Source organism: Candida margitis (genome assembly GCF_024628925.1).
Source record: "Candida margitis strain CBS 14175 chromosome Unknown scaffold38, whole genome shotgun sequence".
Lineage (NCBI taxonomy): Eukaryota > Fungi > Ascomycota > Pichiomycetes > Serinales > Debaryomycetaceae > Lodderomyces > Lodderomyces margitis.
The window spans coordinates 26,632-52,721 of NW_026261805.1; the positions used below are offsets into that span (position 1 = coordinate 26,632).

Genomic DNA, 26,090 nt, shown 5'->3' on the forward strand with positions numbered 1-26,090 from the left:
GATTTAAGAGAATCCACAATAACAGAATCACTTTACAATCGAAATTTCAAAAGGCAGAAGGCAATAGCAATTAGACTACACTATTGTCCTTTGAGTTCGTTCCCCTCCTTCTCCTGAAAGTTCTCCCCACTTCCCCCTTTCATCCTAGTTGAGATTAGGAATAGATCATCGCACTATCGCTACATTAGCTACTACCAAAGCTCCGATTCAATCGCTTTTGCTTGCCAAATTTTACGGAGCTTTTCTTTTCTTCATTTGGATTTGGGCAAGCTTCCTTCGCTTTTCCTAGTTTACATTTTATAATAGATCCAAGTGCCATCAGGCTCCCTTGGATATATATTTATTTGCATTTTGATACATTGTTGTTGGGCTAGCTCGCTACACCGTTGTTTGCTACCATGACCAATGCGTTGTCTAAATCAGGCGGCGCACAAGGTGATTCTAACTCAGCCGTCACAAATAACGAAAATGAAGATTCCGCCACGGAAACTACACCATCAAAGACTATCTCAAAGTCGAAAAGTTTCATAAGCAGAAAGTTTTCCTCCAATTCACTTTTCGCTCAACAGACGCCACTGAATTCACTGCCTCCCCCACCTCCGCCAACGAAGCCTGCCGCTGTAACAATGCAGCTGCCCTCAAAATTACTAAGGTCGTCTCCTGTACCTTCACAGAGGAACATTCTTGCATCATCATCATCGTCATCGTCATTAAACACATCAACTTCAACGCTACAGGCGTCTCCGGTAACAAAGGCATCGCCGAAAGTTCCTGCATTACAACCACCTCCTCCTTTAACTCCACCATCTGCTAGTTATCGACTTCCTAGATCGGGATCTTCACATGCTTCACTATCATCTTATTCTTCGATACCAAGTGCAAGCTCGATATCGACAAATGCATCAATTAATAGCGGTAACAGCAATAACAACAATAATAACAACAACAATGACAAACTTATACAAACCCTACTAAAGCGATACAAGAAGTTGGAACTAGCATTGAACAAGTTTAATTCGAAAAAGTATAATCACAACTCCAATAGCAGCAAAACCGTGAATGGAGCTATAATGAAGGGAAACTTACTTCGAACATCGTTAATTCCATTTTTGAGAAGTGCAAATCAGTTGGACCAGTTTTTCGCCAAAGACTCCAAGGTTTATAAAAGTTTGTCTTGTGTTGTATTGGCTATATTGATTAAATGGTGGAATTCATTGATTGGAAATTTGAGATTTACTGCCAATTTATCGGCAGCTTCCACAGGGGCTGCAAAATCGTCATCATCCACTTCAGGCTCGTTTTCCCACTCTTTGATATCCAGTGCTGAGCCTATTCATTTCACTAGCATACCTGCTTCTGATCGTAATGCTTATTTGGAGTGTGTTTCGCGGATTATTTCACGAGACGATTGGGTCTACTACGATGAATTCAATGATTACCAAGTCTTACTCACTACAACATTGGACTTCTGTATTGATAAATTGACTACATTGAAAACGATATCAGGTCCAATGGCAGCATTTATTGGAAAAGTTTTTGCCTTTAGTTTTTTCAAGATTCCCAACGTTTCAAATGCATTGTTGTTTTTACTTAATGTGAAGCAAATTACTCTAGAATCTTGTGTCAAGACTTTGCCAAGTCCCAGCACTCATGATTATCGAGAGTTGTACAGTATTTTTCCTAAGCACTTGCATCACTTGATTGATTTCCAAGGTTTAACAAATTTGTCAGACAAGGGACAAAAATGTTTTATGAATTGCACACCACCACCCAAACATCCTGTTGATGGAATCAAGAACCCCAATGGTGATTGGGTTAGACGCTGGTGTGGATCTGACTCTAATGTTTTCAACTCATTTTTGCGTCATTATATTGAAATTGTTCAAAAGAGTTTGCTACCGGTCATTGATGATGATGTGATGGTTTTGTTAAAATGTCCTGGATTTAGTGTCATCTTGAGTCATATTTATCAGATTTTTCATATTGCCATTACTCGAATCACTAGTTCTGCTAAGCCAAGCTTTACAAACATCACCAAGAATGCTCCACTTCCACCAGTACCTACCATGGCAAATCGTAAACGGGATGAGAATTCAGAAGGTGCACCTGCACCGCCTCCGTCTCCTCCACCGCCACATAATACCTTCAACTCCAATGGCCAACGATTCAAATCACCTGTACCGCCACCACCTCCACAATTCAACATAAATATCAAGCAAAGTGACATGTACTATAATTCAATAATCAAGATATTCAAGACTGTGCGTGATGTGATTTACTGTGCTACACTTGAGAATAAATCCATTGACTGTATAAGTGCCAGTGTGGTCAAGATTATAGACTTGTGCTTGATCTCAATAGCAAAAGAGGTGACCATCTATGATTTTAACAAGAATGGATTGATTCTAGGTATTGTTCTTGAATTTGTCAACCATATTGAAAACAATATATCCAACGAGGTGAAATATCTCATCAGTTGGGAGTTTTGGTTAAGTTGTAATTACATGATGATTAGTCACTCGGATCACGTACAAAGTTTGTTGAAGAACTTTGCATTTCTTTTCAATATATGGGATATGATTCCCGATGCATTGTGCTCATTTGTTAAACCGCAACGCCTGGAGTTTGGGCTCATTGGTAGTATTGATGACGAGAATTATAAATGGATAACAAATACGGAAGATTCATTCAAGTTGAATTTCATAAACTATATCATCAGCGATGATATGTTCCGCACCTTGTTTGTCCATTGGAACCCACTAGTAAGATCATACTATATCAAGTTTTTGGTTTGGAGAATTATTGGCGTTAATAACTATCAGTCATCAGCAACAATACAAGTGACGAGAAATTTGCAATACAAATTGGATCAATCTCTTGAGGCATTGCAGACGTATACGATGAAGATGTGTAATGAACACAATCGAAAAGAATGTGGTGGTGACACCAGCTGGAGTCAAAAGTTTACGTTAAATTTTAAACCTGATAAACCCTTGGTTAATCGAAAATTTGGTATTTTACCTGTTAGTGCTCGCGATGATTACTTGTCCATTGGTAACAATAGCAGCTACGATGATCAACCACAAGATATGTTTATGGCTTCAGCCGCTGCCACTTCATTATCGAAATCATCAGAATTGAGAAAGACACATGCATTTGAAATTTTCGATGAAGCCATTTACACCTGTGCTACGGTGCCACCTGTTTTGAGCGATTCAACTAACAATGAAGCTGATGGGTCAAGAAGGGGCTCCTCTTCGTCGTCAAATTCGGTGGCAGGCTCAATAGGATCAAAGGGAACGTCATTGGTTAGTTCTATTGGGAGATTGTTACGTATTGTTTCTGACGATAATGATGATGAGGATGATAAGATGGTTGATCCGAAGGAAGTTTTGGCAAATCGGCCTGACAATAATGGTCAAACTGGTGGAAACGACATTACTCGCAACTCAGAATCATCTACTTCATTATCAACGACAAATTCATTCAAGTCACGCTCATCGTCGCCCAGTATTATGTCATTCAGGTCGACTCCTACATCGGTCACTGAGTCCTCATCTACAAGGTCCGATAATGAGTCAGTTTACTCTCTTGATACGATCAAGTTGAACAATTCATTACAAGATGCAAGTTTTGGCGCCCAACAAAGAATGCAGCAATCGGGTCAAGGCAAGTCCCCTTTGACAAAGAAGAAGCTGTCTCAGTTGCAACAATCATATAATATACAACCGCCTGAATTGGCTCGATTACCGCCAGAGATTGTTCGTCCAATTTTCAAGTTTGATATTATTGTATGTCATGAATCGGTTAATGAGAAATTTCAAATTATCAATCATAAAAATTCATTGGTTCGTCAACAAATGTTTTATAATTCGGATGGTCATTTGCCATCAATGTCATCGAGAACTACAGCTACAAGCTCGTCTTCGTCTGGATCGGGTTCAAGTTCGAGATCCAACAATAACAACACCAACAACAACAACAACAACAGCAACAACTTGTCCAAATCCACCGTGTTGTATTTTCCTCATCATCCACAACTTCCATACATTTCATTATTCATCAATACTGATTTATACAATAACAAGATGGTTTATATAAATGAAGAAGAAGATGGAATATTTCTTGAAGAGTATTACACTCAAGATGTGTCAAATTCAAACATATCTTCATCGAGTTTAGATCCTGTTTCTGGAACTAGATCCTATCATCCAGCCAGGAAGATAAAGTCTTCCGTGTTTTCAAATACCTCATCATCGTCAATGACCACCATGATTAATTTAGGTAAATCAATTAATGAGTTGAATTTGACCATTGATGAATTTAGAAAGTACTTGAATAACCGGATTGATGCTGATGCATTGTATCTGAGTGCTGGGTATAGTGACACTGATTCAAGCGCCGTTGAAGGTGTGGAGTTTCCTGTATTTAGTGGAATTGATGACAGTGAAGAGAATGTGGGTGGCGATACTAGCGGTTGTGGTAGTGCCAATCTGAGTGGAGTCAAATCATTTACTGTTCGAGGTAAGGATTTCAATGAATTTATTTATTTCAAACGAATTATTCCGTTTTTAAGTGTTGATTCAAGTAATGAAATGAAGTTGTTGAATGCAAATTAAGCTACTTTAGAGGGCGATTTTTAAGATTTTGATTTTTTTTTTTGGTTTTTTTGGTTTTTTTGGTTTTTTTGGCTTTTTGGTTTTAATTTTGGTTTTTGATTTCTTTAAATCATGTTTTTATAGAATTACTTTTAAATAAAGATTTTAGATTTACAGGTAATAGAGTTTTTGCAAAAGTAGATGATATAAAAGGATGGGCATATCCACTCCCATAGCACGACTCTATGAGTGGTTTCAAGATGCTGCCGTAGTTCAAGAATTCAATGCAAAAACAACAAACTGTACTTTTTTCATTGCTCTATATCCGCTTTTAATACCTTTATATCCACCTCACCACATCTCTGTTATCACTTTGAGCTCTTCTCGCGATACTAATACCTCTCTTTCCTCTCTTTCCTCTCTAGCTCCTACCTCCTTTTAGCAGCCCCAACTGGCCTAGATCTAGTGAATAAAATCCCATATCCGGTAACAAATGTAACAAAGCAACAAATGACATAAAATATTAAACTACCAATGAAATAAAACGTAAAGAAATATTTCGCCATAAAGTATCTAAACCCCGTCAATTTCAATTGAAATTGAGCAAAACTAGAACTGCGATCAATGGTAAAGACTCGTTGGTTGGAGCGTGATGTATCTTCTGGTGATTGTAGGATTAAACTGAATGAAGATGGAGGTGGATTGTTTCCATTGGCAGTATGGTCGTCGTTGTTGTTGGTCACAGCAGCCAACTTATCATTGGTGAATAATCCTGAACCTAGGATATCAAAAGCATCGATTTCAACAGCGCGAGATTTGCGATAATCAATCAAAAAGGATGGAACCCAATTTCGTAATGCCAATGGCACAAATTGATTGCGGAGTCCAAAGGACAAATTCGGATCACAATCCAATATGAATGATCCATGTTTGAATACTGGCTCGTCGCTTCCATAGTCCCATCGATCTGCATCCTTGTTAAATGTCATGGGTTTGACATTCAGTTGTAAGCTATAATAAACTGTATGAATACTGGTATCGTAAGCAAATTGATGGTCGCAATATAGGTCCAAGTTGAGCTTAAAAGTGTAGATGGAATCCTTATCAAAAGTGAATACAGAATCCTGGGTTATTGATTGCGGATCAACTGGACTTGATAAATATACAAACCTGTCTGGTCGATAACTGTGCCCAAATTGTGATGTTTTGACAGGAGTAACAATTTTAGTAGTGATGAAATCTAATGGGATTGACGGTGAGTACGTCTCGGGAATCAATGTGGTGTAGTATACATAGTAGCCAATGATGGATGATGGTACAAGAAGGATTAATGCAACCACTGTCGATGTGAAATAGAGCCAGGTTCTAGTTGCTGCTAATGGTAGATTAAACCCGAGCGTCGTAATCAATTTCATTTTATGGTTTGGCTCTTTTTTTAGGAAATTAAATCGAATGTGTTTCAAGTGTATAAGGTTGTTGTAGTATGGAGAGAATCAATCAGGCGTGGGTGCGTGGGGAAGGGGGTGGGGCGTGTAATGATGTGTGTGAGCAACTGTCTGTTGTGCGTGTACAAGCCTCGTTGTGCAACAAAATCAAGGAGACCCAATTTAAACAGAAGTGACTATTCTGCAGCTAATGCCTTTGAGCTAATGCTTTTGCGATATCAGTGTAAAACCTATTTGCTTTTCTTCCAAAAAAATATTCTGGAGATTTATTTTTGTCTACACTTTCTTGCGCTATCCGAACCAGTGTAAACCTACATTCACCCCATGTAAATTATGCTCTGAGGAATTTTACACTCTGAGATGTAAAATTTAGACAGTATAGGTAACTGTACTACACTTCCTATCCAAAGGAACATCCCCAACCTCATTCCCCTTGTTGAGAGATGAAAATAATAGTCTTTCTACTTCAACCCACTACTACTCAAAGCTAGAGCAAGTTCACGTTTCAATCACTTAACACAAGAAGAAATTACTAATAACATACGAATAATACTAAATAACTATGTAAAAATGCCAAGGAACCCTTTACCCAGTAAAAACAATTCAAAGATAAATAATAAAAAAAACAACAACAATGAAAAATAAAACGTTACATCAAAAATTACAACATTCGGATTGGAAAATAAAAAGAAAATGCAACAACGTAATGTCTCTCTCTCTCTCCTCCTCATATGTACATCTAATGGGTAGTATGACCACGATGGTATTTCAACCCATTGAGATTCTTATACCTCTTTCCACAAACTTCACAACGATATGGTTTATCCTTTTCCAATGCTGAATTGTCCAAATAAGGACTATTTGATTCTGGATCAATGATGGATATCGTACCATCGGGGTTTTCACGAAGTCTTTGTCCTTGATGGCCATGAGCACGATGATATTTCAATCCATTCTGGTTCTTGTAGGTCTTGTCGCATCCAATGACTGGGCATCTAAATGGTTTATTTTCTTCATTTTCCATCACGTATAAATGACGCGCTGGATCGTCAATATAAATATCATCGTCATCAGTTTGCATTGGTGTACCTCCTGCTTGTGATGGACTGAGTGGAGATTGTTGGTTTGCAAATTGAGTATTGGCAAATTGCAGCTGTGACTGTTGTTGATTTTGCTGTAGGTGCAGTTGTTGTTGCTGCTGCTCGAGGCTTTGTGGTGTCTGATGTTGCTGTTGTTGTTGTTGATGCTGCTGTTGTTGTTGTTGTTGTTGTTGTTGTTGTTGTTGGTTTGGGTTTATTTGTGATTCTGGGTTGCTATTGAACTGATAATTATTACCTCCGTCGTAACCTTTAGTTACATCGACTCCCTGATGGTGGTTATTGTTGAGGAATACATCTGTTGTCGATACTGTTTCCATCACATTGTGTATATTGTTGTAATTGTTACGATTGCGGTTATTGTTTAGTAAATTCTGGGTAGCATCTACTGGAGGGGATGCCAGTATATGGGCCTCCTCATAATGTCTTAATAAATCATGCAATGTAGGCAATATTTCACCACAACAATTATAATCTTTGCAATAATCAGCTTCCAAGTCTGGTAGATATGATGTTTGCTGCTGCGGCGACATGCTAGGGTGGAAAGCTGTGCGAAAGGATCCTCTGCGCGGATTTATCAAATTTTGATGATTGGTATGCGACTGTTGCAAGTTGTGATGGTTCAGTTGCTGCTGCTGTTGTTGTTGTTGTTGGTGGTGGTGCTGTTGCTGATTATAATGAGGGTTTAAAAAATTATTCAGCCCGCCGCCTATATTGACCGACATCACTTCATCTTTCAACCATGAGCCTATCGTTACCGACCCCCATGAAATACCACCCATTCCTTGTGAATGCGCTACTGATTCCCTTCTAAATCTGGAGTTGTTGAAAATGGATGGCCGATGATTAAATGTGATATCAATCGGTTGCGGCTGGTCATTGTTGTACAGGTGTTGGTTCTGCTGCTGCTGTTGTTGTTGCTGTTGTTGCTGCTGCTGTGAATGTCCAAATGATGTACCAGATCCTGATCCTGATGCATTGTTATTTAGGGGGATATTTACAGCAGTGGCAGTGGCAGTGGCAGACCCTGAACTAGCACTATTATCAAAGATTTTAGTATTAAACATATCGTGTGGGTATTTGAGCGTCTATCTTGATGTAGTGTGGTATTGCTTGTATAATACAGTCCAAAAAGGCGGGGATGTGATGTGATGTGATGGAATGGTGGATTATAACTCTTGCGAGAGGGATGATTACGTTATTGTCCAGTGGCAATCTATCCTAAACCAACCAAAAAAAAAAAAAAAAGAAATAAATTAAAATTATCAGAACACAAGTGTATGTGTGTGTATGAGGTGGGTACCTTATAAGTGGATGGAGTATAGATTCTATGGGGTGTGATATGTAAAATACGTAATGCAATTACTCAAATAGATATTTACCCTGGTTGATCTCTATAAAAAGTTGTTCTTGTGTTTGCAATAGAAAAAAAAGTGGACTTGGGTGTTATATCAGAAAGTGTCTGTCTGTATGTATTTTTTTAGTTAATTAGTAAAAGACAATTGGTAGTGTACGTGTGCACAATAATTTGGAATTTTTCAAAATATTAAAAATTAAAAATTAAAAATAAAATTTAATAAATTATGCATATGTTTCATAATATTATAACACTATATAAAAATATATATACACTTTATTGACAGACAAAAGGGTATATTGAGTCTTTTAATTTAAAAGGTAGAGATTGAACCAATTTGACAAAAAATCTTGAAGCAGAAGCAATCAGAGCAGTTTATTGTGTTTTCTTCATTCCTGCCACAACTCATTGACTTTACTGCCAGAGTAGGACATCAACGTACTCAAATTGCTTGTGTTGTTGTTCTTTTGACGGTGCTTCCATGCACGAATTCCAGAATTATGTCTTTAAATTGTAAGAGCTACTAGACACACATACCAGTTTGTAATATTGAGTCCCTAATAAAGAGCACGAGACAAAGACGTTGTTATTATTGTTGTTATTATTATTCTCAAAGTTCTAAAAATTTGACGATTTTTTTATTCAAAGCATAGTGTAACAAAAGCTGGACCTTAAACTAACAATAATAGTTGAAAGTCAAAACAAACCGCAAAGTTTATTTTGATTTTACCAAACGTCGGATATAGCCACCTGCATGGGGACAAAATTAGAATGAGCCCACGGAATTATATAGGTAGAGGAGGAAGAAGAAGCGAACTAAATGTTGTAAGTACGGCACATTTCTGGTCATCAGGCAGTGTGACAATCAAATAATCGAACCAAAATTTATGCAATACTCTCTACAAAGACAAAGTCAGCTGGTTGCAGCAGAAGAGTGGAAGTAAAGATACTGTTGTTTGTTTGTTTGTTTGTACGCTTAAACTTGTACTTCCCAAATTCTCCATTTAGTATATGTATTAGCGCTTGATGGTTTTGTAATCTCTTATTCAAATCAAAAGCTGTCTATTGCTTAGAGTTCAAAAACGTTTGTATTTATTGAGCACAAGTGTGATGATGTTTATTTACATTTGCTTACCAGTTAATCCCCGTTGAACTGCATAAGCTCAACTGTTTGTTTCAGTCCAAGCTTGAGGTGTAACTTTTTCTTTTTTTGATGTCCCCTTTCTATCTGATTTTTCAGCTGGACAGAATTGCCAAACTTTTGTCTTATTTTTGGGGGGAGAATTTCTTTTTTTCTCTTTTTTTGGCTTTTTGTCTTTTTTATGTAGTACTGCATATAAGTTTGTTGGTTAAGTAATCGTTTCATTTTGTGTGTTCGGATTTGTGTAATATTTCAATGTATAACGGTGCCGCTGAACACTTCCGCGGATTATGTGTGTTTGGGTCTACAAATAACACCCCTATTGTTTTTGTTTGTGGGTAGCGCGAGAAAATTCAATACCTTGTCGCAATTTTAGACTGCTACTTCCTTTAATTAGTGGCAGTGTTAAGATCACAGCGTCCACTGATCTATATTTAGGTTTGGTGAAGGGTACTGGAAGTAGTAGCTAGACTTACAATTCGGATTACGATGCCAAACGCCAAGCTTTTGCATTGCACAATTTTGTTTAGTTTAAGCTGCAAATCAAATCACAATATTTATCTGCAGACTAGTAATTACATTGTGGTTGTGCCTGGCATTGTATACCTGTGGTCAAGCTAAGTCTTATAGTCTAAACATGTGTATAGCATTCATCGGAAGGACTTCGCTTTATTTACGGCTTCGAAGCCAACAAAAATCATCAACTAGCAGGGCTAGAAAATCTCTCACTTAGTATGAAGTACCAGTGCACCCTCACTGTGTTTTTTCACATGTGATAGACTTAGAGAACGAAATTGGAATTCAATTCACTTTGAGTTGGCAGAGCGAAGATGTATCACAATGACTAACATCTCTTTCTACGGGATTCTGCAAAGCAGAGAAAAAGTGCTATTGATCAGTCTGACCAGTAAGAATCTGTTAACTTATATAGCTTCATTTCTTTGAAAGCGAAGAGGTGATGGAGCATCGGTGATTGATTCTCTTGGATGTCTCACGACCTTTAAAGAATGTAAACACAAAACTGAAACTCATCGAGTGTGTCCCAGACCAATTTACACTTCAATAATGCCGTTTGTCTTGTTATTTTTTTCTCTCTCCCATAGATATAAACAATTGGTTTTGTGCACAAGACATCATCACAGCTACATCCTAAACTTCATAATCATCTTTGCGTTAGTTTAGCCTCGGCTCGGAAACTCTCATGTAAGTTGTATATTTGGTAATTGATACGAACTGACGACATCTTCTTTTATCCTCTGCATAATGCATAGCAGCAGCATGAAATGAACTCGCGTATGGTTCCAACTCTGGACTTACGGTTTCTTTGCCTATTTCAAAGAGCGTTTCTACTTACCAGACTTTGCAAAATCCTCGAAATTTATGCCATTTGCAGTAAAATGTAAGCTCTTAATTCAAGGTGGTGACAACTAATAGTAGTTATCTCTTGCTCAAATGAATGGATGTCATGGAAAACGCTAAACTAGCAAAAACAAAAGCTGAAAAAGAAGAGCAACCCAAAAAGTTTCAAAGTTTGTAAATTGTTACAGAATTCTTTCTTTCTGAGTTTTATTATAACTATTTTTGGTACAATTTGTACGCAAAAAAATTAAGAACCAAATAATCATACACATGTAGATCAAGAATATACACGGCAATTCTCATTATTCAAAAAAAAAAAAAAATATAATGGCCAGATAATAAAACAATACCTAGTTCCACATTATGGTTAGAAATTTAACAAAAAAATAAGCCCAACGCGGGACTCGAACCCGCAACCTTTCGATTACTAGTTATTAAGAGTCGAATGCTCTAGCCGATTGAGCTAGCCAGGCCGGTGAAAAACAAAGCCCAACGCGGGACTCGAACCCGCAACCTTTCGATTACTAGTTATTAAGAGTCGAATGCTCTAGCCGATTGAGCTAGCCAGGCTGTTTTCGAATTGGTTTTACCTTTGAAAAAACGTACCAAGACATTGGTGGTCACGTTTTGGTTCCTTTTAGGAGGGTTATGGTGCCTATTTTTCATCTGGTAGTGGCCCTCTCCGGCAAATGATTCATTGGAGGGAGGGTGCAAATATGCAAGTATAGTCAGTGATCGAGAGGAATTATTTCGGTATTTGTTCTATCAGGTTCATTTTATAGCTGGATTATGAGAAAAAAGCAACCTCGTGAGCAGTCTTCCCGAGCACAATTCGCTAGATTATTCAAATTAGAAGAGTAGCCATAATAGCCTTGTTTGTCTAAAATGGTATATTTTGCACTTTGATAGGCAGTCTCGTTATTTGTAAACCACCTCTGTTAACTGGAAACAGGCTAATCAAGTGTGTTTAAATACTGCTTAAGCTTACTGAAGGACACACAGCAAGCGCTTTAACGAATCAAAGCAGATTGGGATAGTAGTTGCGATAGCACAAAGCTCTACTAGAGGTCCCACTTTACCTCTCCCAGGAAACAAAAGTAGCCGATATTACCTTGGCACACGAATGAAAACGCCAAGGAGGTTTGCCTTCAAGATTTGAAACAGTTGAGTTGCAAATTCACAAAATTAATGCAGTAATGGTACTGCATCAATTGTCTACTCTCATCCCTCGACCAATTCATGGAAACAATATAAGCCCTTTTTGGGAAAGGTTTACGCTTTGTTGCACCAAACACCATCTTACTTCAGTTGCGATCCCCAACAGAGGTGTGTTTTGAAAAGATAATTAAGATCTAGCAGACCACATCTAACTAGAACCAAATTCAGGACCCAAGAAATATAGCCTCTATTATTCTTCTCTCCTGGACTTATAGATCCGAAGAGATAACTTTTTTCTATAGCGAATGAAATAATTTTGTGTAACAGATGAAATAAAATTTCAAATCCGAGACGGATTGTGGATGAGGATATTGTGACACTTTGACGTGGGAAAACTTAGTTAGATGTGATTTCCATATTTATATCAACAAATTTCACCATGAATTCTGAAAATTAACGATTCACTCAGTAGTAAATAATGTTACACCTTTTACCACCAGAAGTAGTTGAAAAGATTGGCGTATTGCTACCGCAAAATGACTTACTTTCGTTGATGACAACAAGCCGGTACTTTTACCGTCTTTTGCATCCCCGGTTATACTCAGTTATAATCTTTGACTCATCCCCACATCTATTCCACTATGATACCAAATCGTTAAATGCATTTCAACAGCACCGCAACGACTACAAAATCGAAGGAAAGTTTGTGAGAGGTGTTAGAATAAGGTCAGTGTTTGCGCTCAAAGCATTTATGAAGTGTGTGGTCAAGTACGCCCACTATATCAAGGCACTCATGGTGAGCAATTTACCTGATATTTCGGATCTAGTGTCATTTGATTATTTTGGAAAAATCCTTCCTTTAATGATCCAGTTGCAGATATTTTCCTGGAACCACATCGTTCCCCTCCCTTTGAGCTACTTGAAATACAACTCCCAGATTTGTACAATGAGTGGACTAATAGAGACCGATTGCTGTGCCCAATTTCCCTGCATGACGAAAGGAGTCTACACTGAAGTTGACATTGCTCAAGATCTCGATACAATAACATTACGAAATATCGATTTAACTGATTTGGAATACGACTTTAGTCAAGTCCAAAGCTTAACATTGGATAACTGTACATATAAACGAGACTATCTTTTTGACCAAGATTTCACGTCGTTGGAGCATTTATCACTCATTGTTGAAGACGATCCTTCAATGGTAAAGCTTTTATCAAAATTAAACCTTAGATCATTGCTATTGAAGACAGAGACTCCTACAAGTGGTGTTCTACACAAATTGAACTCTGGGATCATGCGGTTGGAACTCAATTCCAAGTTTGACTTGACGTGCTTGAAACAGTTATCGCGCTTTACCAATTTGAGATATTTGCAAATACCTGTTCTCGAGAAAGATATCCTTGAAATATTGCCATTTATCTCGCAGTCAACACAATTTCTTCATTTGCATGTTTTGGAAACAACCGAACGTAACAACTGTTTAATTGCAGATGAATACTGGGAGTGCACTGTGGATCAGAATCTTTTAAAGTTTCAGGACTTTGTTTTGGAGTACCATCGTCGTTTGAATAACCTACAGTGGGTGATGTTTAATGGAAACAACAAAAAGTATGTTTTTGAGTGCTCCGAACTGGTCATTTATAGAGAAAGATTTAGCTGTTACTTTGGTGATATTGTAAATACATTATTATGAATTGAGGGAATAGAAACTATTTTGTAATGTGTTACTTTATCCTCTCAACCACATTCTTTACTTCACACTGACTGTTAATTAAGCAGGGTGCTGCAGTTGCTTACTGAAACAATTTTCAACAGTTGTAGATCATTTGTAATAGTCCCGAAATAAAAAGGAAATCCTCTTTTAAAGAGATTCATTCCAGGGTGGAGATGACCTGTGATTTTGATCTCCCAATTTGCAAAAGTGTTCTCTTGTACCATTTTAAACTGAACGTAAACGAATACACTCAGGGTAAATGAGAAGGCATTAAGCTTTGGTGATGTTATTAGAAAGGAAAAAGGGAAAAAGAAAGGAGACCAAATGTTTAGTTTTTTTTGGTTGAAAAATTTTTAAGTCTTTATTGATCCTTTCTACAATGTGTCGTGTCGAATCTTTAGGGGATGCATTTTGATACGCGACACTGGCCAAACAAAACAACAAAAGAAAAAGAAAGCTCAGCTCAACAACTTTTGATAAACTTTCAACCTGCATATTAGACAATATTTTATTGTTTGTTGGTTGCAGCATTTGTTGGGAGGAGGATACAGAATCACCAACGAGTTAGTGAAAACACCATCACCTGTCTAGTAGATAGTTTATAACTGTACGTAGCACAGTAGAAGATAATAACTTCTCTACCTTTCTTAACAACTGTGTTTTTCCTTCCACCGCCATGGCCCATTTTTCCAACAATTTTTTATCTCTTTCGGACTATCGTCAGTTTTGTGTAACTCAAAGCACCAACTTTTTATCCAACTAAAATATTTTTGGGTAAATTCACTTTTAATTTAAATAAGGTTAGCTTGTCCTAATTTTTCAGCTAACTTCTTCTTGTCATCATCACCAACAGCATACGCTACAATGAAGCCGGAAATTGAACAAGAATTATCTCACACTTTGTTAACAGAATTGTTGGCATATCAATTTGCTTCGCCAGTTAGATGGATCGAAACTCAAGATGTCTTTTTAAAACAACACAACACCGAGAGAGTAATTGAAATTGGACCATCTCCAACATTGGCTGGTATGGCTTCAAGAACCATTAAGGCTAAGTACCAGTCGTACGATGCCGCATTATCTTTGCAACGTCAAGTGTTGTGCTACTCCAAAGATGGAAAGGAAATCTACTACACTCCTGATCCAGTTGAACCACCAGCAACTGAAGAGCAAAAGACTGAATCAGTACCCGCAGAAGTACCAGCTGCTGCAACTAATGCGCCACCAGCGCCACCAGCACCATCTGCTGGACCAGTTGAATCGATCCCTGATGAACCGGTTAAAGCTGCTTTGTTGATACACGTCTTGGTTGCACAAAAATTAAAGAAACCTTTGGATGCCGTTCCCATGTCAAAAGCAATTAAGGATTTGGTTAATGGTAAATCTACTGTTCAAAATGAAATTTTGGGAGATTTGGGTAAGGAATTCGGATCGACTCCAGAAAAACCCGAGGAAACCCCATTGGATGAATTGGCAGAACAATTCCAAGATACCTTCTCTGGATCGTTGGGTAAGACATCGACTTCATTGATTGGAAGATTAATGTCATCAAAGATGCCCGGAGGATTTTCTATTACAACTGCAAGAAAGTATTTAGAGTCGAGATTTGGCTTGGGCTCCGGAAGACAAGATTCAGTTTTGTTGACCGCATTGTGTAATGAGCCAGCTGCTAGATTGGGATCTGACGCAGATGCCAAATCCTTCTTGGATTCAATGGCTCAGAAATATGCATCACATGCAGGAATTTCGTTATCATCACCTTCGGCAGGAGGTGCTAGCTCCGGTGCAGGAGCTGCCGTTGTTGACAGTGCAGCTTTGGATGCTCTAACTGCTGAAAACAAGAAATTAGCTAGACAGCAGTTAGAAACTTTAGCAAGGTATCTTCAGGTTGATTTGAGTAAAGGTGAAAAGGCTTTCATCAAGGAAAAAGAGGCTACTACTGTCTTGCAGCAAGAATTGGATTTGTGGGAAGCAGAGCATGGTGAGTTTTACGCAAAGGGTATTAAGCCTGTATTTTCATCATTGAAATCAAGAACCTACGACTCCTACTGGAACTGGGCAAGGCAAGATGTTTTGTCAATGTGGTTTGACATTATTTTTGGGAAATTGACATCTGTTGATAGGGAAACTATTAATCAATGTATCCAAATTATGAATAGAGCCAATCCAACCTTGATTAAGTTTATGCAGTACCACGTTGATCTTTGCCCTACTTACAGAGGAGAAACTTACAAGTTGGGAAAGAGATTGGGTGAACAGTTGATTGAAAACTGTAAGCAAGTCTTGGGACAAAAACCTGTATACAAGGATGTCAGCAGAATCACTGGCCCAAAAACAACTGTTGGTGCAAAGGGTGACATTGTATACGAAGAAGCCAACAAGGATTCAGTCAGAAAATTTGAGCAATATGTTTTTGAAATGGCTCAAGGTGGTTCAATGACCAAGATGAAGCAATCCACAATCCAGGAAGATTTGGCCAGAGTTTACAAGGCAATCTCGAAGCAAGCTTCAAGAGATAGCAAGTTGGAATTACAAAAAGTCTATGATCAATTGTTAAAGGTTGTTGCTGGATCTACTGAGATTGAAACTGAGCAAACCACACAAGATGCTTTGGCTATTCCAACAGGTGCAAACACTCCTACAGAGGAGGACGAGTTGTCAACAGCTTCTGACGACGACGAGATTGCATCTTTGCCTGATAAAACATCCATTATCCAACCAATTTCTTCAACCATACCAAACAAAACCATTCCATTCTTGCACATTCAAAGCAAATCCGAGAGTGGAAACTGGGAGTATGATCGTAAATTATCCTCAATCTACTTGGATGGTTTGGAATCGGCAGCCATTAATGGGTTGACCTTCAGTGACAAGTACGTGTTGGTTACTGGAGCTGGAGCTGGTTCTATCGGTGCAGAAATCTTGCAAGGTTTGATTAGTGGTGGTGCCAAGGTTATTGTCACCACATCTCGTTACTCCAAGAAAGTGACAGAGTATTATCAAAACATGTATGCTAGATACGGTGCTGCTGGATCCACTTTGATTGTTGTCCCTTTCAACCAAGGTTCTAAGCAAGATGTTGACTCGTTGGTCGAGTACATCTATAACGACCCAAAGAAAGGCGGATTGGGTTGGGACTTGGATGTCATTATTCCATTTGCTGCTATTCCTGAAAACGGTAATGGTATTGACAACATCGATTCGAAGTCAGAATTTGCTCACAGAATCATGTTGACCAACCTTTTGAGATTGTTGGGTGCAGTGAAAGCCAGAAAGACAACCGATACTAGACCTGCTCAGTGTATCTTGCCATTGTCACCAAACCACGGTACTTTTGGATTTGACGGGTTATACTCAGAGTCAAAGATTTCATTAGAGACTTTGTTCAACAGATGGTATTCTGAAGATTGGGGAACTAAGTTGACCGTCTGTGGTGCCATCATTGGTTGGACAAGAGGTACTGGTTTAATGAGTGCAAACAACATCATTGCTGAGGGCATTGAGAAGATGGGAGTTAGAACATTCTCACAAAAGGAAATGGCCTTCAACATTCTAGGATTATTGACCCCAGAGATTGTCAACTTGTGTCAAGAAGAACCAGTTATGGCAGATTTGAATGGTGGTTTGCAGTTTATCGAAAACCTTAAAGAATTTACTTCCAAATTGAGAAATGATTTGACTGAAACTGCAGATATTAGAAGAGCTGTCTCTATTGAGTCTGCAATTGAACAAAAGGTTATCAATGGTGAAAATGTTGACTCAAACTACACCAAGCTTACTGTTCAACCAAGAGCAAACATGAAGTTTGACTTCCCAACTTTGAAATCCTATGAAGACATCAAGCAAATTGCTCCTGACTTGGAAGGAATGTTGGACTTGGAAAACGTTGTGGTGGTTACAGGATTTGCTGAAGTTGGTCCATGGGGTAACGCAAGAACAAGATGGGAAATGGAATCGAAAGGTGAATTCTCTCTCGAAGGTGCCATTGAAATGGCTTGGATCATGGGTATGATCAAATACCACAACGGTAACTTGAAAGGAAAGCCATACTCTGGTTGGATTGACGCCAAGACACAAACACCAGTTGATGATAAAGACATCAAGGCCAAGTACGAGGAGGAGATTTTGGATCACTCTGGTATAAGATTAATTGAACCTGAGTTATTCAATGGTTATGATCCAAAGAAAAAGCAAATGATCCAGGAAGTTGTTATTCAACATGACTTGGAGCCATTTGAGTGTTCAAAGGAAACTGCTGAACAATACAAACACGAGCACGGTGAAAAGTGTGAAATTTCCGAGATTGAAGAAAGTGGTGAGTACAGCGTTAGAATTTTGAAGGGTGCCACATTGTTTATTCCGAAGGCATTGAGATTCGACAGGTTGGTTGCAGGTCAAATTCCAAGTGGTTGGGATGCTCGTACCTACGGCATTCCAGAGGATACTATTAACCAAGTTGATCCAATTACGTTGTACGTCTTGGTTGCCACAGTTGAGGCTTTGTTGTCTGCTGGTATCACTGATCCATACGAATTCTACAAATACGTTCACGTTTCTGAAGTTGGTAACTGTTCCGGTTCTGGTATGGGTGGTGTTAGTGCCTTGAGAGGTATGTTCAAAGACAGATATGCTGACAAGCCAGTTCAAAATGACATTTTGCAAGAGTCTTTTATCAATACCATGTCTGCTTGGGTCAATATGTTGTTATTGTCGGCTTCCGGTCCTATCAAAACACCAGTGGGTGCATGTGCCACAGCTGTCGAATCAGTTGATATTGGTATTGAAACTATTTTGTCGGGTAAGGCCAAGGTTGTCATGGTTGGTGGTTACGATGATTTCCAAGAGGAGGGTTCTTATGAGTTCGCCAATATGAATGCCACATCGAATGCTATCAATGAATTCAAACATGGTAGAACACCAAAGGAAATGTCTAGACCTACAACAACAACTAGAAATGGTTTCATGGAAGCACAAGGGTCAGGTATTCAAGTTATCATGTCAGCTGACTTGGCTATTAAAATGGGTGTCCCTATTCACGCTGTTTTGGCTATGTCAGCCACAGCAACTGACAAGATTGGAAGATCAGTTCCAGCACCTGGTAAGGGTATCTTGACCACAGCAAGAGAGCATCACGGAAGCTTGAAATACCCATCTCCATTATTGAACATCAAGTACAGAAAGAGACAATTGTCGAAGAGGTTGGATCAAATTAAATCGTGGGAATCATCAGAGCTTAACTACTTGCAAGACGAGGCTGAGTTGGCTAGAGAAGAATTTGGTGAAGCATTCTCAGAAGCTGAGTTTATGAGAGAAAGAACCGAAGAAATTTACAGAGAGTCCAAGAGACAAGTTGCTGATGCTAAGAAGCAATGGGGTAACTCGTTCTACAACTCTGATCCTAGAATTGCTCCATTGAGGGGAGCCTTGGCTACATTTAACTTGACTATTGATGACATTGGAGTTGCTTCATTCCATGGTACTTCAACTGTTGCAAATGACAAGAATGAGTCGGCAACCATTGATAATATGATGAAACATTTGGGTAGATCAGAGGGAAACCCTGTATTTGGTGTATTCCAGAAATACTTAACTGGCCATCCAAAGGGTGCTGCCGGTGCCTGGATGTTGAATGGTGCAATCCAAATTTTAGAGTCTGGTATCGTTCCTGGTAACAGGAACGCCGATAATGTTGACAAGGTATTGGAGCAGTATGAGTATGTGTTGTACCCATCCAGATCCATCCAAACCGATGGTATCAAGGCAGTTTCGGTTACATCTTTTGGTTTTGGTCAAAAGGGTGCTCAAGCTGTTGTTGTTCATCCCGATTACTTGTACGCCGTTTTGGACAAATCAACTTATGAAGATTATGCTCAAAGAGTTACAGCAAGAAACAAGAAGACATACCGTTACATGCACAATGCTATCACCAGAAACACCATGTTTGTTGCCAAGGACAAGGCTCCTTATAGTGATGAATTGACCATGGATGTGTACTTGGACCCATTGGCTAGAGTTTCCAAAACAAAGAATGAGTTTGTCTTTTCAAAGAAATCTGTTCAATCAGACAAGTCATACGTGAGTGAAATTTCGAACGCAACTGCCAAAGCTTTATCGTCTTTAAACAAGTCATCCAAGGGTGTTGGTGTTGATGTTGAGTTGTTGTCAGAATTAAACATTGACAATGAAACGTTTATGGAGAGAAATTTCAGCCCGGAGGAGATCAAGTATTGCCAAAACTCTTCCAATCCTCAAGCGTCTTTCACTGGAACCTGGTCGGCAAAAGAGGCCACTTTCAAAGCCTTGGGTGTTAAATCTCAAGGTGGCGGCGCCAGCTTGAAAGAGATTGAGATTATTAGAGATGGCAATGGTGCACCAAAAGTTGTCTTGAATGGAAATGCAAAGACAGCTGCACAAGCTGCAGGAGTCAAGAATGTCAATGTGTCCATTTCACACGACGATTTCCAAGCTACTGCTGTCGCTCTTAGTGAATTTTAGAGTTTATAGGTTTTATAAGTATATGTGTGAATAAATATAAAGTGACCTAACTTTATTGTAAATTGATCCGTGTTCTTTCACAAAGCCATGCAAATCTGAACAAAAACAACAGAAGAACGAGAGAAAAAAAAAATAAAAATAGTTACGGGCCAACAAAATTAAAACAGCGAGGTTCAACAAAGCACTAAATCACTTCAAGAGCCGGAATATTATACCCACAAAACCCCAATTCATGTCTGTAAATCAGGAAGGTACCATTAATGGGTCCACAGAAGAACCAGCTCATGCAAAAGATCAAGATCACGCAATTGAAGATTCACAAGAGGAGAAGGTCAATGGGGACGCCAACAAGAATGATACGTCCACTGAGAATGGAATTAAAGTGGAGTTGGAAGGATCTGAACAAAACACGCTAGAAGCTCAGCAGAACAATGGGGAGGATGCTTCTGGTGAAGTCTCTGGCCACAATGAGCTGACCCGAAATGACAACAGTTCTGATACCAACAATGTTGATGTAACCATTACACAATCATCCCCCATAGTTTCGGCTGCTAGTAGTCCAGTTGTAGCACAGTCCTCAGCAAATGCCAATCACAGAAGGCAGACCTCGGTGTTGTCTTTTGCCTCTAGTGCAACCGTCGATAACTCGCAAATCTTCAAGAAAAGCTTTGACTCCATATTGGAGTCGAAAGAAGCTAAAAAGAATGAACAATTTAAAGGTTTGATACAGCGTGCCCTTGATTACTTAAGTAAGTCCGAGGAAAGAGAACCGTACATGATATTTGATGCGTTAAAAGCTTGCTGTGACTCGAATAGTGTCGAGTTGAAGTCCAAGGCCGTTGATTTGTTTGCAAAACTATTTGATTACGCTCAATTTGATGACCCATTAGAAAAGAAGAAACTCACCGACGACTCAGTTAGTGTTATATCGTCTTGTTTTGAAGGAGAAGGAACAGACCCCGAGTTGGAGTTGCAAGTAGTTCGGGCTTTGATGCACTCAATACTTTTAATGCCTTGTCACGGAGCATCTTTATTGCAAGCGGTGAGACAAATCTACAATGTTTTTATTTTTTCCTTAACGGCAAGAAACCAGGCGATTGCCCAGGGTATTTTAACACAGGTCATTGGAGCAATCTTTTCTCGAGTCGAAGAGTCAAGAAAGTCCCGAAGCCAAAGCAATAACACGTCAAAGTTGAATTTTGAGTCTATTGAAAATGTAAATCTTCCAGATGGTAGAGAAGAGGAGAGGTTAACGTTGTCGCAATTAGAGACAATCAACGATTCCTTAAATGACAACGACAGGGTAAATGAAGCCAGCAGCGCCACAGAAGATGACCAGGATCTAGAAGTCAAAGATGCGTTTTTGGTGTTTAGAGCTATGTGTAAGCTTTCGATCAAAACTTTAGATTCCACTACTGTTGATATGAAATCGCACTCGGTGAGATCTAAACTTTTGTCACTACACATTATTCATACTATTCTCAAGGAGCATATAGAAATTTTCTTAAGCCACGACGTGGTAATTTTATCACCCAGTGCCCATGAAAAAGTACGCTTGATAAATGCCGTCAGACAATACATTAACCTAGCATTATCAAAGAATGCTGCATCTGACCTAGCACCAGTGTTTGAGTTATCATTGGAAATATTTTGGATAATCATTTCCAATTTGCGATCGGAGTTCAAGAGGGAGATTCCCGTCTTTTGGGATGAAATTTATTTCCCCGTTGCTGAAATGAAAACTTCGAGTCCACACCAGAAGCGCTATCTATTGTCAGTCATCGAGAGGTTGTGCAATGATTCTAGGTGTATTATTGAATTCTATTTAAACTACGACTGTGACAGTAACATGCCAAATATGTGTGAGAAAATCATTGACTATTTGACCAAACTTTCATTACAGCGTGTTGAGGTGACGCCCCAGCAGAAGCAAGCTTTTAGGGAAAATCGGAGAAGCGGTATAGCGGTTTATGATGTTGGCAAAGTGGCCAACTTAACAAGCAGCACGATGTCGTCAAAACCACCACAGCCAACCGTTTATTCATTGTTTCCATTGGAGTATGCTTTAAAAATGACATCAATTAGCTGTTCCGTCGCCTTCTTGCGCTCCTTGCATTCGTGGGCACAAAAGGGAATACTGAATTCAAACAAGATGCAACTCTTGGAACAAGGCAGCGAGTCGTACTTGTCGTTGAACCGTAACCGCTCTGATTCGAACAACACATCACTGAATGTTACAAGAAATACGTCGTTTATCAATGGAGATGACTTGAATAAGACCGAGTCAGACAAGATTGAACAATTTGAAAACCAGAAACAGAGAAAGAAGGCGCTACTTGAAGGGATAAAGCAATTCAACCAGAAGGCTAAGAGAGGAATAAAGTATTTCTTAGAAAAGGGATTCATTAAATCCGACTCTTCTGAAGACATTGCGACTTTTCTTTTGGAAACTGACGGCCTTGACAAGGCCACCATTGGTGAGTATCTCGGTGAAGGTGATGATAAAAACATTTCCATCATGCACTCTTTTGTGGATCAGATGGACTTTGAAAATGCTGAATTCGTTGATGCAATGAGGCGATTCTTGCAATCTTTCAGGTTGCCAGGAGAAGCGCAAAAAATTGATCGATTTTTGTTAAAGTTTGCTGAACGTTATGTCAAAGGAAACCCTCACCTTTTTGCAAACGCTGATACGGCTTATGTGTTAGGATACTCGGTTATCATGCTAAATACTGATCTTCACTCACCACAGGTTAAAAACAGGATGAATATTGACAATTTCATAATGAACAACTCAGGTATAGACGATGGAAAAGACTTGCCAAGAGATTTGCTACAGAGGATATATGACGAAATTTTGAACAATGAGATCAAATTACAGTCTGAGCAACACGCTGCTCTCATTGCAGGTGATATACAAATTGCGCCATCATCTCAATCCATAGGGTTCTTTGGAGGGCGCGATTTGGCTCGTGAAGCTTATATGTTTGCATCAAAGGAAATGACAACAAAGACAGAAAAGTTGATGAAGAATCTAGGAAAGAAAGCGAAAGTGGATGACCGAGATGTGATGTTTTACGCAGCAACTAGTGTCTTACACGTGAAATCCATATTTGACACTTTGTGGATGTCAATACTTGCGGGATTGACACCGCCATTCAAAGAGTATGATGATGATGTGGTAACAAAGGCCTGCTTGGAGGGAATAAAGTTGTCAATCCGTATCGCTTGTATGTTTGACTTGGACTATGCAAGAGCATCATTTATTGGTGCATTAGTTCAGTTTCAAAACTTGAGCAACTTTGAAGAGATGAAGCGCAAAAATGTTGATGCAATTTACATTATGTTGGACTTGGCAGTTTCGGAAGGTGATCATTTAGGGGCAGCTTGGAATCAAATTTTGACATCCATTTCACAGATTGAGCGTTTGCAGTTGATTGCTCAGGGGGTGGATCAGGATTCCATACCCGATGTTACGACCTCGAAACTTATAACCAGAGGTTCAACAGATAGTACAAGGACAAGTACGAGCTTCTTTAGTTCATTTACATCGCAAAGTCCTGCACAGTCGGCTGCAAGCAAATTCCATAATCAGCATCTTTCTGACGAAGTGGCAAGATTGTTGGTCAAAACAGATTTAGAAGTTGCAATCGACAAAGTATTCACCAACAGTGCTAATTTAAATGGGAGCAGCATTGTTGAATTTGTTAAGGCCTTGTCAGAAGTTGCCAAGGGAGAGATTGATTCCTCTGGCCAAAGTGCGAACCCGAGAACATTTTCATTGCAGAAATTTGTCGACATTTGCTACTACAATATGAACAGAATTCGTTTGGAGTGGTCACAACTTTGGGCAACTATGGGTGAGACATTCAATGCGTTAGGGTGCCACTCGAATCCGTCCATCCTGTTTTTCGCATTGGACTCATTAAGACAGCTTTCAATGAGGTTTCTTGAAATCGAAGAGTTGGCAAATTTTAAATTTCAGAAGCAATTTCTCAAGCCATTCGAGTATGTGATAATCCACAACCGATCACTAGAGGTAAAGGACATGGTACTTGAGTGTATAAACAATATGATTCTTGCCAGAGCTTCTCAAATAAAGTCAGGCTGGAAAACCATATTCAACGTTCTTACTGCAGCAGCAAAAGAGAACAAGGAGACCTTGGTAATGAAGAGCTATAAAATGGCAATTTGGATTAATAAAGAATATGTCGAAGAGGTGAAAAAGCAGGATTCATTTTCCGATTTGGTTGTATGTTTCACTACGTTGACCAAGAATGAAAGGTACCAACGGATTAGTTTATTGTCTTTGGATGTTTTATCAAAGTTGATTCACGAGATTGCACAATACAGTTTGTTTGATCAAAACAATGTTGAGCATCCAAACCGCGGCGAATCTTTACAAAAACTTTGGTTTCCTGTATTATTTGGCTTCTATGATGTCATTATGACAGGTGAGGAATTGGAAGTGAGATCGAGAGCATTGAACAATTTATTTGACTTGATCATGAAGTATGGAAAGTACTTTGACCAAGACTTTTGGAATTTAATTAGTCGTGAGTTGTTATTCCCAATGTTCCAGGTCTTGGGAAACCACTGGGAATTGAGCTTGGATGAGTTGAACGATAGCTTATCGGTATGGTTATCGACAACGCTTATCCAAGCTTTGAAAAGCATGATTAATTTGTTTACCAGTTATTTCACAGAGTTGAGCCACATGTTGAATGAATACTTGAAGTTGATCATATCGTGTATCTGTCAGGAGAATGACACCATTGCAAGAATAGGACGCGAATGCCTTACAACGGTGTTGATTGATAATTCATCCAAGTTCAATGCATCACAATGGGAAGAAATATCAGAAGCATTTGCTAGCTTGTTTGAGCTCACCACCGCCAAAGAATTATTCACATTGGATCCATTGTACGAAGGAAACGAGGATAACCTCTCTATAACTGGGAACGGAGAGGAAGATTCGAAGTTGAAGAAGGAACTACTCGATGACAATGAAGTTAGGTTGAAAAAATCAAGAGAGAAATCGTCGATTGTTGTGAAGAGTGTCTTGCAATTGCTATTAATTCAAACTTTGTCTGAATTATTCGAAAATGAGTTATTTTATGACAGTATTCCCTTAAACCAGTTGATGAAGTTGGCTGACTATTTGAATAGTTCGTACAGTTTTGCAAAGTCATTCAATGAAAATTACGATTTGAGGGTTCGATTATGGAATGCAGGTGTGATAGAGCGCTTGCCAAACCTTTTGAAACAAGAGTCGTCGTCGTCTGCGGTTTACATCAATATAATGTTCCGCATGTATTGTGACGATGAAAAAGTTTCATCAGAGGACAAGAGAGCAATCTTGACAAAATTGCATACGTTGTGTATTGCCATCGTTGATAACTTTTTAAAATTTGATGAGACAAATCAGCAAAGAAATATAAGTACTTGGAAACCGGTCATAATTGAAATCTACGAAGGGTATGTCGAGTTGGATGACGAGGATTTCAAAAAATACGGCCCATCGATGTACAAGTTAGTGTTGGAAATATTGTCAAAGAATTTATCAAGTGACATGAGAGTTGCAATTAGAGCATTTTTGGCGAGAATTGGTGTTGATTTCGTGAAAACTGACAATCTGGTATAGATTTGTAAGGTTTATTTTGCGTAGAAGATAATGTACTTAATCAATCATACAAAATGGCTTGCCTTTTGGTTGTGGTGTA

At 38.9% G+C, this 26,090-nt stretch overlaps 6 protein-coding genes across 6 annotated transcripts; 4 read left to right on the plus strand and 2 right to left on the minus strand. All coding sequences in view use genetic code 12, as the record gives it.

The window, feature by feature from the left end:
• Window positions 1–398: 398 nt before the first annotated feature.
• On the plus strand, window positions 399–4,619 carry CANMA_002369 (uncharacterized protein; the record flags this gene model as incomplete). The annotated part of the gene is made up of 1 exon (XM_051814430.1): window positions 399–4,619. One exon carries the CDS (start codon window positions 399–401, stop codon window positions 4,617–4,619), a length of 4,221 nt encoding a protein of 1,406 aa, XP_051672001.1.
• Window positions 4,620–5,026: 407 nt separating this feature from the next.
• Window positions 5,027–6,013, minus strand: CANMA_002370 (uncharacterized protein; the record flags this gene model as incomplete). Its single annotated transcript, XM_051814431.1, has 1 exon — window positions 5,027–6,013. One exon carries the CDS (start codon window positions 6,011–6,013, stop codon window positions 5,027–5,029), a length of 987 nt encoding a protein of 328 aa, XP_051672002.1.
• Window positions 6,014–6,782: 769 nt separating this feature from the next.
• Window positions 6,783–8,207, minus strand: SFP1 (zinc-coordinating transcription factor; the record flags this gene model as incomplete). Its single annotated transcript, XM_051814432.1, has 1 exon — window positions 6,783–8,207. One exon carries the CDS (start codon window positions 8,205–8,207, stop codon window positions 6,783–6,785), a length of 1,425 nt encoding a protein of 474 aa, XP_051672003.1.
• Window positions 8,208–12,633: 4,426 nt separating this feature from the next.
• On the plus strand, window positions 12,634–13,851 carry CANMA_002372 (uncharacterized protein; the record flags this gene model as incomplete). The annotated part of the gene is made up of 1 exon (XM_051814433.1): window positions 12,634–13,851. The coding sequence occupies one exon, from the start codon at window positions 12,634–12,636 to the stop codon at window positions 13,849–13,851; it is 1,218 nt and encodes a 405-aa protein (XP_051672004.1).
• Window positions 13,852–14,736: 885 nt separating this feature from the next.
• Window positions 14,737–20,367, plus strand: FAS2 (trifunctional fatty acid synthase subunit; the record flags this gene model as incomplete). The annotated part of the gene is made up of 1 exon (XM_051814434.1): window positions 14,737–20,367. The coding sequence occupies one exon, from the start codon at window positions 14,737–14,739 to the stop codon at window positions 20,365–20,367; it is 5,631 nt and encodes a 1,876-aa protein (XP_051672005.1).
• Window positions 20,368–20,599: 232 nt separating this feature from the next.
• Window positions 20,600–26,011, plus strand: SEC7 (Arf family guanine nucleotide exchange factor; the record flags this gene model as incomplete). Its single annotated transcript, XM_051814435.1, has 1 exon — window positions 20,600–26,011. One exon carries the CDS (start codon window positions 20,600–20,602, stop codon window positions 26,009–26,011), a length of 5,412 nt encoding a protein of 1,803 aa, XP_051672006.1.
• Between the last annotated feature and the right edge of the window lie 79 nt (window positions 26,012–26,090).